Genomic DNA, 16,748 nt, shown 5'->3' with positions numbered 1-16,748 from the left:
AGTGTGATACTTGGGGATTTAAATCCACAGAAACCACAAACCACTCAACAAGAATTGCAACGGGTATTAATAATTAACAAACAAAAAAAAAGAATACATGCAACGAGAGAACATCACATCCGACCAAGCTTGATAACAGTCTGAAGGGGCCATTTTAATCTGGCCTTGGGACGGAAGTTTGACCGGGTCATATCAGATGCCTGTTCCACATTCTACCCAATATGACTTTTTCACTGAAGTCAATGCAATGTAAAATCAGCTGGGGTATAAAAGAGTGGGGTTGGGGGGGGGGGTCAATCCAATCCAGTCAACCCCCTGCTGGGTGGGTTAATGTTAAAATGGCTCCCTTCTACCTCAGCTTATTAGTAAGCACTTTGGTGTACAAGAGGGTAGATTTTCCTAGTCCTGTGCCCAATTTTGATGGCAGCCAGCAAAGGGAGTTGCGTTGGGTGGAGCTCACAGCCGTAAGCAAGTGTGTTTAATTCTCAAACCACCTAACTGAAAGGATAGAAAATTGGGCATTCTCCCTTCAGGATGTGTGCACCTCCCTGCCTGGCTTTCCTCTCTGTGTCTGAGCAAGCTACAGGCTTTGTGGAGAGCTGGAGGGGTTGAGGGGGTAAAGGATCAGGAAGCTCCACCATAAATGAAAAGTCCCTAACAAATTTGTGCTCTCCAGGCAACACTCAGTAATCCCATGCATTTTGGACATGCAAGCAAGCAATCAGTCCTTTTGCCGTCTCCCTTATTGTTGCCTCACTCACAGACTTCTATCCCACCAGATCCATGTTGATCCTAAGCCAGTAGTTTACATGATGCTTCAAAACAGTTGAGGAGATTAAATCCACTCATGTATTATGAATAGAACTTATCAACAATGTCAACAATTTTTAAAAGCAGACTCCCCTAAACATTCAAGTCTGAAAGTTCCAGTGGCTTTTATGGTGCAAAACAGACCCAATGCAATAGGCACACCATTGGAAAATCTTTCAGGCGAACGGACAATAATTTGAAACAGACCCCACCGGTTATTGAACCAAGTCCCAAAATCGCCCCTGAAACCACAACAACATCTATTTAGCAACTGTACACTGCCACTTACTGAGAAACGTGTGTGATAGGAGCCAGGACTGGCTCTCCCTCGATGAAGTCAAGATCATCTGCATAGCTGTTTGCTCTTGACAAGGCTCCACTGTTTGCATCAAGCATCCCCAGGGATTTCTTCACTGTAAGAAATAAGTTTTAGAAAAAAAACAAGCATCAGTCTGATAAACTATGCCAGAACTCAACATCAGTTAGCTTGTCCTCCCCAACAGTGTTCCCTTCCCCTTACCTTAAGGCACTGGTTTGCACGAATGTAGATTTTTATGAACACTGGCAACCCTCTTGCCATGCTGTTAATATTCACATTCGAGCTTTGGCAGCGAGTGTCAACACCCTATTTACTGACAAAAGCAATCCCCTCCTACACTCTGTAACCATCCTCCCGTCAAACCCCATCTCTGGTATTCAAACATATACACGTGCAGCAGCGATCACTGGGTACTGGTTAGGACCAGCTCAGTAGGCTGAAGCAGGTGATACAAGAGGTGCTGCCATTTTATTTGGGCATCAATCTAGCTAAAACGATTGTATTCATTCACATAGCCTCGAGGCAAGGCAGCCACAAGCACTTGGTTTATACAGTTTGCATACAACACAGTCTGAAAGTTATTTACATGCAAAGAACAAAAGAACAAAGAAAATTACAGCACAGGAACAGGCCCCTTGGTCCTCCAAGCCTGCATTAACCATACTGCCAGACTGAACTAAAACCCCACACCCTACCAGGGACCACATTCTTCCATTCCTATCCTACTCATGTATTTGTCAAGACGCCCCTTAAAAGTCACTATCATATCTGCTTCCACCACCCAGCAGCGAGTTCCAGGCATCCACCACCCTCTGGGTAAAAAATTTGCCTTGTACATCTCCTTTAAATCTTGCCCCTCGCACTTTAAAGCTATGCCCCCTAGTAATTGACACTTCCACCCTGGGAAAAAGCTTCTGACTATCCACTCTGTCCATGCCCCTCATAATATTGTAGACTTCTATCAGGTTGCCCTCAACCTCCGTCATTCCAGTAAGAACAAAAAAAGTTTCTCCAACCTCTCCTCATAGCTAATGCCCTCCATACCAGACAACATCCTGGTAAATCTTTTCTGTATCTTCTCCAAAGCCTCCACATCCTTCTGATAATGTGGCGACCAGAATTCAACACTATTCCAAGTGTGGCCTAACTAAGGTTCCATAAAGCTGCAACATGACTTGCCAATTTTTAAACTGAATTCATGCCCCAGTCAGTGAAGGTAAGCATGCCGTATGCCTTCTTGACTACCTTCTCCACCTGCATTGCCACTTTCAGTGACCTGTGTACCTGTATACATAGATCTCTCTGCCTATCAATACTCTCAAGGGTTTTGCCATTTACTGCATATTTTCTATCTGTATTAGATCTTCCAAAATGCATTATCTCACATTTGTCCGGATTAAACTCCATCTGCTATTTCTCCACCCAGATCTGCAAACGATCTCCATCCTGCTGTATCCTCTGATGGTCCTCATCGCTATCTGCAAATCCACTAACCTTTATGTCATCTGCAAACCTATTAATCAAACCAGTTACATTTTCCTCCAAATCATTTATATATATTACAAACAGCAAAGGTCCCAGCACTGATCCCTGAGGAATGCCATTTGTCACAGCCCTCCATTTAGAAATGCACCTTTCCACTGCTACCTTCTATCTTCTATGACCGAGCCAGTTCTGTATCCACCTTGCCAGCTCACCTCTGATCCTATGTGACTTCACCTTCTGCAACAATCTGCCATGAGCGACCTTGTCAAAGGCCTCACTCAAGTCCACGTAGACAACATCCACTGCCCAACTCTCATCAATAATCTTTGTCACTTCCTCAAAAAATTCGATCAATGTAGTTAGACAAGACCTCCCCTTCACAAAGCCATATTGTCTCTCACTAATATGTCCGCTTATTTCCAATCTTCTCCAATAATTTTCTTACTACTGATGTAAGGCTCACGAGCCTGTAATTACATGGATTATTCTTGCTACCCTTCTTAAACAAAAGAGCAACCTTGGCTCTTCTCCAGTCCTCTAGGACCTCCCTTGTAGCCAGTGAGGATACAAAGGATTCTCTCAAGGCCCCAGCAATTTCCGCCTTGCCTCCCTAAGTATTCTGTGGTATATCCTATCAGGCCCTGAGGACTTGTCTACCTTAATGTTTCTCAAGAACTTCAAAACCTCCTCCTTTTTGATCTCAACATGACTCCAACAATCTACACATCCTTCCACAGACTCATCATCCACCAAGTCCTTCTCTTTGGTGAATACTGATGTAAAGTACTCATTTAATACCTTGCCATTTCCTCTGGCTTCATGCATAGATTCCCTCCCCTGTCCTTGAGTGGGCCAATTCCTCTCCCACTTGCTCTTTATATATGTATAAAAAGCCTTGGGATTTTCCTTAATCCTACTGGCTAATGTTTTTTATGACTGCTTTTAGCCCTCCTTACTCCTTGCTTAAGTTTCTTTCTACTTTCCTTGTATTCCACACTTACTTTGTGTGTTCCCAGCCTCCTAGCCTTGTTAAATTCTTCCTTTTTCTCTTTGACTAGGCTCATAATATCTCTCGTTATTCAAGATCCTCAAAACTTGCCATGCTTATCCTTCATCCTCACAGGAATGTGTCAGTCCTGAATCCCTATCGGCTTACATTTGAAAGCCTCCCACAAGCCAGATGTTGATTTGCCCCCAAACATCTGCCCCATCAATAATAACCAATCCCAGAGATGATGGCAAAGATTTCCTTGCTATTTAATGGAAGGCTCCTCAAGTTGGTGACCTTTCCACTGAGAAGTTAGCAGTCAGCCAAGTTTGATTTCAACAATGAAGCAAAACCCACCCCTGAGTGCCCTTATAGGGTTGGCGTGAGCAGTGAAGCAGGAGACAAGTCTTATTTACCACTATTAGCGAAAGGAAACACAATGGCCTATTGCACAAGCCTGAAAAAGGAAGCTTGGTGTAACCATAGGGCAAAGTTATTTAACATGTCAGAGTATACCAACGCAACCAACCCCCCCCCCATTCCAAAGTGATGGGAGGTTAATCAGTTTGGAAACCCAATGGATGGCCTTGACTGAATGTTATTTGCCTGATAGATTGATATACATATGTATATATATATGTATATATATATGTACACACATATATATAATAATATATTCTCGCTCTCTCCCTCCATATATATATATATAAAATATATATGCTTTACAAGACAAAGCAAAACTTTCTTAAAGAGCCATGTCTTGGTAAACTGCAGGTTTAAATCCTTATCCGCAATATGCTGATGAATTCTAAGCAAGGCTGTATGAGGATAGCAGTAATTCCCCTTTCCTCCCTCAGAGTAGGGAAGAAAATCAATTAAAACTTCCCCTCCTGAGTTTTGTCTCATCACCCCTGCTGCAAAAGTCTGGGTAGATTTTTGGATGTAAACTGATGAAAAGGGGACAACAGCGGATCAATAATTCATACGTCCTTTCCACTGCCCATTCCACCATCGGGCAGAAAGAAAATATATCCCTCAGCCTGTGTATGGAACTCTGGAGGAGACAGGGATTTGTTTGACTCTTATGCTTCTACATGTCTTTGCTCTCTAAGCTGAAAGGACAGGCGGGGTTGGGGTGCCAGGGAGAGGACTGTAGGTGCTAAGGAAATCTACTCAGTATCCATCCATGGCCATGTTAAATTTCCCCTTTGTGTCATGGGACCAGCAGGATAAATACTTGGGGTTATATGGATAGGGCCTGAATGGGATTGTTGTCTGTGCAGCCTTGATGGGCCGAATGGCTTTTTTTGCACTGTAGGGATTCTATGATTCTACAATCAGTAACCGTCTTATAAGAGCCAAAATCTGGTTCCACAGCTTCACAAAGTAATTTAGTGACTTTATTATATACATCGAATATGTTGAGGCTCCACCCAGGCAAGCAAACATGGAATGCTCTTCAGAAAGTGTCTGCAATCAAAGGAAGGCACAAAATTACATTCCTGCTTATGGGAAACTGCCACAGAAATAAAATTGGAAGTGTCTAAAACATGCTGTCAACTCACTAGCACCCATTGTATATTATCTCACAAAGTCAAAATCTACCTCCATCAAATGTAGAAGAGTACTTTTTCATTCATTCCTTCTTCCTATCAGTCTTCTTCACCTCTACCCTTAACCTTCATGCCTTAAAGAAAAATATACTGCCACCTTTCCTTAGTGACATTGATTAGAGAAGGACAGGGAGAGGTCAGAATTTGTTTCTGTAGCTACATAAAATAGTTGCACTCACTGGACCACAAGTAGACATGCGTAATGTTCCACATCTTTGACAATGTTCAACTTATTCAAATACTCTTGGTTCTTAGAAACATCCAATGACTCCTCAACCACTCCTCATATGACAAACCCTTCATTCCAGGGGTGATTCTTGTGAACCCCCCCTGGACCCTTTCCAGGGTCAGCACATCCTTCCCAAAACTGTTCACAATACTCCAGATGGAGTCTGACCAGAGCCTTATACAGCCGCAGCAGTACACCCTTGCTTTTATATTCTAGCCCTCTAGAAATGAATGCTAACATTGAATTTGCCTTCCTAACTGCCAACTGAACTTGCATATTAACCTCAAGAGAATCCTGTATCCAACTCCCAAGCCCCTTCATGCTTCAGATTTCTGAAGCCTTTCCCCATTTAGAAAATAGTCTATGCCTCTATTTTTCCTACCAAAGTGCATAACCTCACATTTCCAACATTGTATTCCATCTGCCACTTCTTTGCCCACTCTCCTAGCCTGTCCAAGTCATTCTGCAGCCTCCCCACTTCCTCAACTACTTGCCCCTCTACATATCTTTATATCATCTGCAAATTCAGCAACCGTGCCCTCAGTTCCATCTGCCAGATCATTAATGTATATAGTGAAAAGTTGTGGTCCCAGCACTGACTCCTGTGAAGCACCACTTGTCACCGGTTGTCATCCTGAAAAGGGTCTCCTATATCCCCACTGCCTTCTATCTGTCAGCCAATCTTCTATCCATGCCAGTACCTTGCCTCTAACAACATTGGCTCTTAGTTTATTTAGCAGCCTCCTCTAAGGGATCTTATCAAGGCTTTCTGGAAATCCAGATAAATCATGTCCACTGCCTTGTCTTTGTACACCTTCTTTGTTACCTTAACGTAACACAACCAAGCATATTCGCGGGAAAAAAACAGAGAATCTCAAACCACTCAGATCATGCTCATGCACAGAATATCCACCTGGCCGCACCTTTCTATTACCCCGAATCAAACACAGAGTGCATAATCTGACCTGAGTGCAAAGATTAAACAAGGCAATTAACTCTTTTTTATGCCACCTTCGTGAATTCCTTTAGACAAGCTTAGGGTCAGTCTGTGCCTGGCTTTCCAATTCAAACACACAATTTCATTCAAAGTACAACTTTAGAATCATGGAATAGAATCTCTACAGTGCAGAAGGAGGCCATTTGGTGAATTGAGACTGCATTGGCAACAATCCCACCCAGGCCCAATCCCCGTAAACCCACATATTTACCTTGCTAATTTATTCAGACACTCAATTACAATTCAGCATGACCAATCAACCCAACCCACACATCTTTGGCCTGTGGGAGGAAGCCGGAACACAAGGAGGAAACCCACGCAGGCATGGGGAGAATATGTAAACTCCACACAGACAGTGACCCTTGGCCAGAATTGAATCTGGCTCCCTGGTACTGTGAGGCAGCAGTGCTAACCACTGTGCCACCATCTGGGGTGCTGCTGTCATGATGTGGGAATGCCGGCGTTGGACTGGCGTAAACACAGTAAAAAGTCTGACAACACCAGCTTTTAGTCCAACCGATTTATTTGATAATACTCACAAGCTTGTGAGTATTATCAAATAAATCGGTTGGACTAAAACCTGGTGTTGTCAGACTTTTTACTGTGCTGCTGTCTCACAGTGCCAGGGAACTGGGTCAAACTTTGCTAAATTTCCTAAGCCATAGGCTTATAATTCCTGCTCCCAGGCATCCTCATTTTGCAAGTCTGAACAAGTCCGAGATTATTTCTGTAATAAAATGGGGGTAGAGTTGCATCCCCTGATGTAATACTCATCTACTCGGTATTCCTTTTCACTAGGTAACAAAATACATCTATAAAAGAATTGACTTCAAGTGATAGCAAACTGCCTGCATTCTGAGAGGTCTCAGAGTAACAGGAGATGTGGTTTTAAAAGGAACAATATACTCATTTCACACACAATGACCCAGTATGAACAGCAGAGGAGATAGCAGAAGGGGAGTGTGGTTAAGGTGGTGGTGGGGCAGGGTGCTGGAGAGAAGTGAGAGTTGAGGGATCCAAAAATGTTGGAGACATGCCAAAGTTAGTGGCAGCTGAGGACCTCATCATCACCTTTCTAACCTGCTCCCAGAATAACAAGCTGCTCAGCTAACAGGCAGGAAATCTAATAATACAAGGCCACAGCCAGGGATTAATGAGACCAATTTCCAAGGACTTGGACAGATGTGGGTTGGTGGGGGCACATTGAGGCCCAATGTTTGTTGACCAGGAAGGCAAACCAGAAAGGATTGAGGAAGTGAAAATCATGGAAAATCATAGAATCCTTACAGTGCAGAGGGAGACCATTCGGCCCATCAATCTCACCCAGGCTCTATCCCTTAAACCCATGTAGTTACTCTCCTAATCCCCCTAACACTAAGGGGCAATTTTAGCATAGCCAATCAACCTAACCTGCACATCTCTGAACTGTGGGAGGAAACCCACACAGACACAAGGAAATTGTGCAAACTCCATACAGACAGTCACCCATGGCCGGAACTGAACCTGGGTCCCTGGCACTGCGAGGTAGCAGTGCTAACCACTGTACCACTGCACCACCCAAAGTTGTTGATGGAATTGGCTTATCACGATTGAAGATTTACTTGCGGTGCTGGGGAGGGGAAAATGTTACTGCGGCTCCCGGCCCTACAAGCAATCCTCCAAGAAGACTTGCCTCCTGAATATAATTGCTCGAGTCTCTCTTTACCTGCCAGGTTTCCCATACTCTGAGAAACCCCACTGGGCAGTGCTAAATTCAAATTGTTGCCAAATTTTCAGGGATGGACACTCATTTGAACATTATCACCGACCCACCATTCCAACACACTGAATTAATCAGTTTACCTTTTAAACATGAACATGCAAATTAGGAGCAGGAATAGGTCACTAGGCCTCTCAAGCCTGCTCTGCCATCCAATAAGATCATGGCTGATTTTACTGTAATCTTAACTCCACATTCCTGCCTACCTCTGTCCTAAAAATATTCAAAGGTTCTGCTTCTACCAACTTTTGAGGAAGACAGTTCCAAAGACTCACAGGCCTCAGAGAAAATAGTTCTTCTCTTTGGACATCCTCTTATTTTTAAAGAGTGACTTCGATTCTTCCACAAAAGGAAGAGTCTAAGGACACGTACCAACCAATTCAAGAACAGCTTCTTCCCTGCTACCATCAGACTTTCGATTGGACCTACCTCGCATTAAGTTGATCTTTCTCTACACCCTAGCTATGACTGTTACACTACATTCTGCACTCTCTCGTTTCCTTCTCTATGAATGTAATGCTTTGTCTGTATAGTGCGCAAGAAACAATATGCTTCACTGTATGTTAATACATGTGACAATAATAAATCAAATCAAATCAAACATCTTTCCCCACGTACCCTGTCAAAACCCCTCAGGATTTTATATGTTTCAATTAAGGTGCATCTTAACCCTTCTAAACTCCAGTGGATAAAAGCCTAGTCTGTCCGATCTTTCCTCATAAGACGATGTGTCCAATTCCGGTATTAGTCAAGTAAATCTTCTCTGAACTACTTCCACGCATCTTTCCTTAAACAAACAGACCAATACTGTAAACAGTACTCCAGTTTTACCATGCCCTATAGAACTGAAGCATAAATCCCGACTTCTGTATTCAACTCCCCCACAACAAAATAACATTAGCTCTCCCAATTACTTGCTGAACCTGCATATTGATGTGGTTCATGCACCAGGACACTCAGCTCCCTCTGCACCTCAAAAGCTCTGAATCGCTCATCATTTAAATAATTTGCTTCTTTTTTATTCTTTCCGTCACAGTGGATAATTTCACATTTTACCACATTATGCGCCATTTGCCAGATCTTTGCCCGCACATTTTAAAAAGTCTCATTTTCATCTTATCCAGTCCAAGTTACTCAGATGCCCCGAAAATGGGCACAGTTAAAAGCAGAAGCAGACACATTCACTGGTTGGGGCCAGGTTTTCCAAATTTCCTGCTTTAACGCTAACCCTCATCCACTCATCATGGAACTGTTTACAATGATTCCCAGTATGTTCATATAATGCAGTCAGCAAATAGACAGATCACACTTGGCTAATCATATGAAATTCTATGAAGAAACAAGAAGTCAACAAAGCTAAATGTAGGGTGGTTGATGTGGTTCATTGATAAAGTTCCACATAAGGCTTATGACAACGATTATAGCACATGAAATTAAGTGGAACATGGCCACAGAAAAGATATGGTTGGAGGACAGAAACAAAGCACATTTCTCAGAATTCAAAGTGTGGTCATGAGTATTGTACATCACTTTGCACTGGGACTTATGCTAGTTATTTTAATGAATGAATTTACATTTGTCTCGCACCTTTCACAATCTCAGGATCAATCTCATCATCAAGTGCTTTACAGTGGTATTTCTGAAAAACAGTTATTGTTGTAATGTGCAGATTAATGATCTGGGCTGCATGATTAAAGTGGCGTGGTGAATTGTCACAGGAACTATGCAAAATGAAGGAGGATTAAAGAGAAGAATATGAAACCTAGCATTTGTACTGAGGCATCAGCTTTTCACCATATATATTCATCATGTGCAGGACCAGAGTTGTAGCTCATTGAGAACCATGCTGAATACAGAAGGTTCAGAAGAGAGGCAAGATGTAAGAAGCAAGTAAGAGAAGCACAAGGATTATTATGAAAGTTTGGCAACCATCATAAAGGAGAACCCCAAAGTTGTTTATAGATATGTGGAAAAAGGGAATAGGGCCAACTTGGGATCAAAAGAAGATTTACACATGGAAGGGGGCATAGCTGAGGTATTAAAGGAATACTTTGTATGTTTTTTGCAAGGAGATAGATGTTCCCTAAGCCTCCTGCCATGGTGACAAAGGAGGAAGATTTCCTTCCCTAAAGGAAATAGTGAACAAGCTGGGGTTTTATGACAATTGGCAATGGTTTCATAGTTATCATTAGACTTTTAATTCTAGATTTTTATTGAATTCAGATTCCATCATCTGCCAAGGTGGAATCCAATGCAGAGTTGGACAAGACAGCAGAACCAGATATTGAAGGAAGTGAATGTGGAAATTGCTGGGGCACTTGCCGTAATCTTTCAATTTTCCCTAGACTCAGGGGAGATGCCAGAGGACTGAGGAATTGCATACTTGTTCAGAAAAGATTGTAAGGATAAATCTAGTAATTACAGACCAGTCAATTTACTTTCAGTGATGGGGAAACTCCTAGAAATAATTGTTTCAGATAGAAATAATGGTCACATAGGAAAATGTAGATTGATTAGGGATAGCTAGCATGGACTTCTTAAGGGAAAATTGTGTTTAACTAACTTGCCGGAATTTTTTGAAGTGGTAACAGAGAGGGTTGATGAGGGTCATACAGTTGATGTGGCATATATGAACTTCCAAAAGGCATTTAATACGGTGCCAGAGCAGAGCTGTGGAAAAGTTATAGCTCATGGAATAAAAGGGACTGTAGAACTATGATACAAAATTGTCTGAGTAATAGGAAGCAGAGTAATGGTCAATGCACACTTTTCAGGCTGGAGGAAGATTTGCAGTGGAGTTCTCCAGTGTTGAATATTGGACCTTTAATTTTCCAGATATATATTAAAAATCTAGATCTTGGTGTGCTGGGGACAATTTTCAAGTTTGTAGATAATAAAAAACTCTGAGGTATTGTAAACTGTGAGGTGGACAGTGTAGAACTTCAACAGGGCATATTCATGTTGGTGAACTGGGCAGATGGATGGCAGATGAATTTCAATGCGGAGGTGAGGTGATTCATTTTGGTAGGAAGGAAATGGGGAGGCTATCAAATAGCAGGTACAACTCCAAAAAAGTGTGTAGAAGCAGAGGGACCCAGGTGTACGTGTGCATAATTCATTGAAGATGACAAGTGGAGAGAACAGTTAATAAAGCATACAATATCCTGCATTTATTAATGCAGACTTGGAGTACAAGAGCAAGGAGGTCATGCTGAACTTGTATAGGACACTTGTTAGACCTCAGATGAGATGTCTAGTTCTGGGCACCACAATTTAGGAAGGATGTGAACATATTAGAGAGAGTACAGAAAAAGTTTCAAAGAATATTGCCACGGATGAGAAATTTCTGTTATGAGGATGGATTGGAGAAGTTAGGACTGTTCACCTTGGAAAGGAGAAGGTTAAGAGGAGATTTGATAGAATTATTTAAAATCATGAGGGGGCTGGACAGAGTAGAAAGGGAGAAACTGTTCCCATCATTAAACAATCAAGTATGAGAGTGCACAGATTTAATGTGATTTGCAAAAGAAGGAAATGTGATGCGAGAGAGAACTTTTTTACATGAGTGTTTCTGACCTGGAATGCACTACCTGGTAGTGTGGTGGAGGCAAGTTCAATCGAACCATTCAAGAGGGCATTAGTTGATAATTAGAATGGAAACAATGTGCAGGGAAATGGCATTAAGTCATAATGCTCAGAGAGTTGGTGCAGACATGATGGGCTGAGTGATCTCCTTCTGCACCATAACACTTCTATGAACTTGCAGATGGTAAGTTTGGAGACATAGCTAAGTTTAGTAATTGCAAGTTATCAAGGGACATACAGAAACTATGAGAGCACAAAATTATGGCAGGAATTCAATGTGTGTAACTGGGAGGTCATCCACTTTGGAAACAGGAAAAGCAATTGGAATATTTTCTGAATGGAGAGAGACTAGAAGCTGATGAGAGGCAAATGGATCCATGTCTACAATCAAGGAAAGTTCATGGGCCAGTATAAAAGTAATTTAAAAGGCTAGTGGAATATGGGTCTTTATTCCAGGGGAGTGGAATATAGAAGCATGGAAGTGGGCCTTTAAACAGTTGGTCAGTCCCCAGCCCAGTTCTGAAATCAGTTTTAGGCATTACAAAAATGGAAAGCAATCGGAATTCTCCAGCTGTTCATGCCAGCAGGATTCTCTGGACTCGGCAATGTGGGGTGGCTTCAGTGGAAATTCCCATTGACAACAGAGGATCCCACAGCTAGTGAACGCCATGCCATCTCCTGCTGCTGAGAAAAACACTAAGAGGAAGCCAGAGAATTGCACCCATTTTTCACAGTAGGAATGCAGCATGGAGACACAAAATGCTACAATGGGGTAATAGGGCAAAATAGTTGAAAGGTCAAATTATCAAAGACAGGTTTGTATTCCTTGAGTTCTGAAGATTGAGGGGTGGTCCAATCGAGGTATCTATAATATGTTAATGAGATCTTATAGGGTACTTCCTATGCTGGGAAATCTAGAACTAGGGAGAAAAACCTAAAGTTAAAACTGGGCCAATTAGGACAGAAATCAGGAAGCAATTTTTCCAAACAGCAGGAAATTTACAGCCCCCTACCCAAAAGTGGATGCTGCAACAAAATAAATTTGTTTTCTTTTTCTGAAATTTTAAGAAGTTACAATTGTCGAAACTCTTTACGGGGTGAAGAAATTTATCAATCCCTAATGTGTGCCACATTGGAAGACTTCCATTGGGTCTCGGAACTCATCTAAATCTGGGTAAACTGCTAGCACCTGTCATGTCTCCACATGTAGCTCTCCAACATCAGGCTGCGTGTTCATCAGGTATGCTTGGCGTTCAGGGTACTGGTTCCTGAGACCGCACTCATTTTAATCTCATAAAGACAAGTCCAACAGGGTTGGATATCTACCCTATTTAGTTTAATGTTAACCACCCGGTAACATGGGCGGCACAGCAGCAGGCACTTCTTGCCTGGGTCTTAGGGACCCAGGACAGATTCTGGCCTCAGGTGACTGTGTGGAGTTTACACATTCTCCATGTGTCTGTGTGGGTTTCTCCCGGTGCTCAGATTTCCTCGCACGCTCCAAAGATGTGCAGGTTAGGTGGATTAGCCATGCTAAATTGACCCTTAGTGTCAGTAGGATTAACAAGGTAAATGTGTGATGTTACGGGGATGGGGTCTGGATTAGGATTGTTGGGTTTGTGGTCAGTGCACACTTGGTGGGCCAACTGGCCTCCTTCTGCACTGTAGGGTTTTTATGATTTTATGATCCATCATAAATTATTTCTTGAAGCACTGTATGGCACAGTGGGCTTATCACGCAATATGAGTCAGTGTTTGCAAAGAGGGGATTAATGAAGGAGCATCCAATGTAATCCATGTGTGGATTTTGAAATAACCAAGTAATTATCTTCGTAATAGCTATGAACTCACCCAGTTTCTTCGTTACAATTATACAATCTATTCCTTTCCAATACTCTATCACCCCATTACCAAGCCCACATTCCCCTCCCCACCATCTCAACATTCATGTTTTTTTCATGAGGCTGCCAAACACTTACATTGGTATCCAGTTGCTTTTACCTGCCAGTGTAAATTTTGGCACAAGTGGCCAAGAACATGGACAATATTAAAATTTAACATCTTCTTTCCAATTTTGCCATTTGGCAAAATTACAGTCAGGAGTTTGTAGCTCCATAGTCAGAAGGCTGTGAGATGAAGCTGCCCTCCAGGATTTCACCCCAGTGTACTACCACACTGTGCGAGATGCTGATCAGATGGGAAGCTAAGATCAGAGCTGTTTGCTCTGCTGATCCAGGTGGATGCAAAAGATCTTGACCGAAACCCTACCACCCCACCCAGCCTGGAATCGTAAAATCCTGCCTCTGTGTCCGAGCATGAAAAAGAGCAGGAAATTCTCCGTCAGACAATCCAATAGCGGAAAATATGGACAAACTGATCATTCATCAACAACAAAAACAAAAAGTGCTGGAAAATCTCAGCAGGTCTGACAGCGTCTGCGGACAGAGTAAAGAGCCAAAGTATCAAGTCAGGTTGACCTGGAACTGTGGCTCTGTTCTCTCCTCACAGATGCTGTCAGACCTGCAGAGAATTTCCAGCCTTTTCTGTTTTTATTTCAGATTCCAGTATCTGCGGTATTTGGCTTTATCATTCATCCTATTGCTAGTGCTGAGTGATACCTAAACTTACCGACAAAGCAACAATATTTAATTTTCTCAATACTTTGAGTCTTTTGGCAAAATATGTTAAGGAAGCATAAAATATCGGAGCAGCTATTTGGCCCATCAAACCTGCTCCATTATTCAACATGACCATGGCTGATCCTCTGTCAATGCTATACACCCACACTCTCCCCATACCCTTTATAAGCATCAGGTTTTTTACTCCTAATCTATTGAATAGGGATCTCATAGAGGAATCTCAGACCTATCTAATTAGATCAATTCTCCCACTGTTCCACATCTGTAAAGTGGCAGAATTCATTACTATGTTCAGAATTCACAAGCCTCCAAACAAATTTGGACAGTGAAAATGATTGAACTCTCTGTTACCCACTAAATTTGGGGAGAAGCAGTATTCAACGCACAATGAGGAGGACCACCTTTACATCAGGACACCTCATGGTGAAGTTGCAAATTGGGACAGAATCTTGTCCCTCTTTGGAGGTGGGAAAGGCAAGTAAATTGGACAGGATGGTGGCATACAGGAACCCCCAAGTCTTCCCGCCTCTGCCAGGATTATGTGTGTGGGGATGTCCAGGGTCAACTTACAGTCCCACTGCCTGTAAAGACCTTTAAGCAGCCAATTAATGATAATCTAAAGGCCTTATCCTGCTGCCCACTGGGATTAAACCAACTGCAGGAGGGCCTGTCACCATACGGTGCACACAATATCTAAGCCTCGCAGCCAGCTTGTCACCTCTGGGACAGGAGGTCCCTCAATCAGTGCCAGATTGAGGGACTCAATATTGAGGAGAGGAGCAGCTATGAGCCACTTCTGCCCTTACTGCTCACACCGCCCCTCTGCCACACCCCTACCCCAGTTACCTCCAATCTATCAACCCCTACCCCAAAACCTGGGTCAGTCCCTGAAATTGGGACTCTGGTAGATGTTTTTCCTGCAGCAGCCATTATCTGCCCTGAAGTCTGCTGGCCTCTGATTGGTTGGCAGCTCATGGTGGATGAGAGGATTTCCACCTCAGGGTCTTGATTCCAGGGAAATGTCCACTGTGCCCTCACCAATGCCCGGTTGGGACATGGTTTGTTGGCCTGTCTGTGCCCAACTCAACATGTTCAGCAGGCCTTCCCAAAAAAAGGCATCGCTGATCTCCTGCTGACATGTGACCCCACCCCCCCACCCCACCACCACCACAGTGCCTCAGCGCAGCACCAGTTGCAATCTAGACATTCCTCAACTATTCAGCATGTGGGAAATTTTACATTGAACAAGTTCAGAGAAGATTTGAGTTTCTGTTCGGGTCAAATCAAATCATCTCACCCAATTTAGTCATTACCTTGAGGAGAAGGAAAGCTGAAGGAATAGATGGGAGCAAAGGATGCCCAAGAATGCTGGCGAACTTGGTCACCAGCCAGAGACGGAATCAGAGATTAGGAAAAGAGAAGGTAAAAAGAGAGAAAAAAAACAGCATTACTTAAAGAGGAAAAAATAAAACAGTTTCTTCATACCTGCCCAGAAGGAAATACTTTTTTTGCACTTCAATCCGTTCGACTCTTATCATTATAGAATTTGAAATGAGACAGCATTAAGGAAAGAGGCAAATCGAGAAACAATTATCAATACATGGGAGCTTTTCCCTCTGGCTGAACAGGTTGAACCTATTTTCCATACATTTACAGTAGATAATGCTTTAAATCAGACACATAATGTCCTTGGAACCAAACCTTGCATGCAACTGACAGAGGAAAAGCCACTCGTGGGAAATAATCTCAGGCAAGTGACATAGAACAGGGGTGGATTGGCAAATCTGCAGATTACAGGGTGACACCTGTTTGATGGGAGGAGGGGGCAACAGTGCTCTATACAGTCGGAGCATCAAGGGGAGAGGAGCACCAGAATTTAAAGCACTCCTGACATTAAGCATTGCAAAGTCAAACCGAGCAAATGGAAGGGGCAGAGAAGATTTCGTGAGAGCTCATCACCCTCTGTCTCTGGTGAGCAATATCAGTGGGGCAGAGAGAAATCTTACAGCTGGGACCTCTTTTTTTGGAATGGCAACCTCTTTTTTAAAAAAGTCACAATCGATACATAGTGACGTGTGTGTCATTGGGGTCCTTGTGCATGAGTCGCAAAAACCCAGCTTGCAGGTGCAGCAGGTGGTCAGGAAGGCGAATGGGATGCTGGCCTTCATAGCGAGGGGGATTGAATATAAAAGTAGGGAGGTCTTGCTGCAGCTGTATAGGGCATTGGTGAGGCCACAGCTGGAGTACTGTGTGCAGTTTTGGGCGCCGTACTTGCGCAAGGATATTTTGGCCTTGGAGGGAGTGCAGAGGAGGTTTACTAGGCT

The 16,748-nt window shown here is 42.9% G+C and overlaps 1 protein-coding gene across 2 annotated transcripts in view; it reads right to left on the bottom strand.

Annotated features, from left to right (window-relative positions):
* The window catches only part of LOC145343928 (potassium voltage-gated channel subfamily KQT member 1), a 694,268-nt gene that overhangs the window by 391,516 nt on the left and 286,004 nt on the right, over positions 1–16,748 (bottom strand). For both annotated transcript variants that reach the window (XM_080190468.1, XM_080190469.1), the window contains one exon: positions 1,100–1,223. In XM_080190468.1, coding sequence (XP_080046594.1) covers positions 1,100–1,223 — 124 coding nt within the window. The remainder of the gene's footprint in view (positions 1–1,099; positions 1,224–16,748) is intronic.

Source organism: Carcharhinus amblyrhynchos, chromosome 6 (genome assembly GCF_965287045.1).
Source record: "Carcharhinus amblyrhynchos chromosome 6, sCarAmb.v2.hapA, whole genome shotgun sequence".
Classification (NCBI taxonomy): domain Eukaryota; kingdom Metazoa; phylum Chordata; class Chondrichthyes; order Carcharhiniformes; family Carcharhinidae; genus Carcharhinus; species Carcharhinus amblyrhynchos.
The sequence above is the reverse complement of the archived record's forward strand: the minus strand, read 5'-3'. Positions and strand labels throughout refer to the sequence as shown.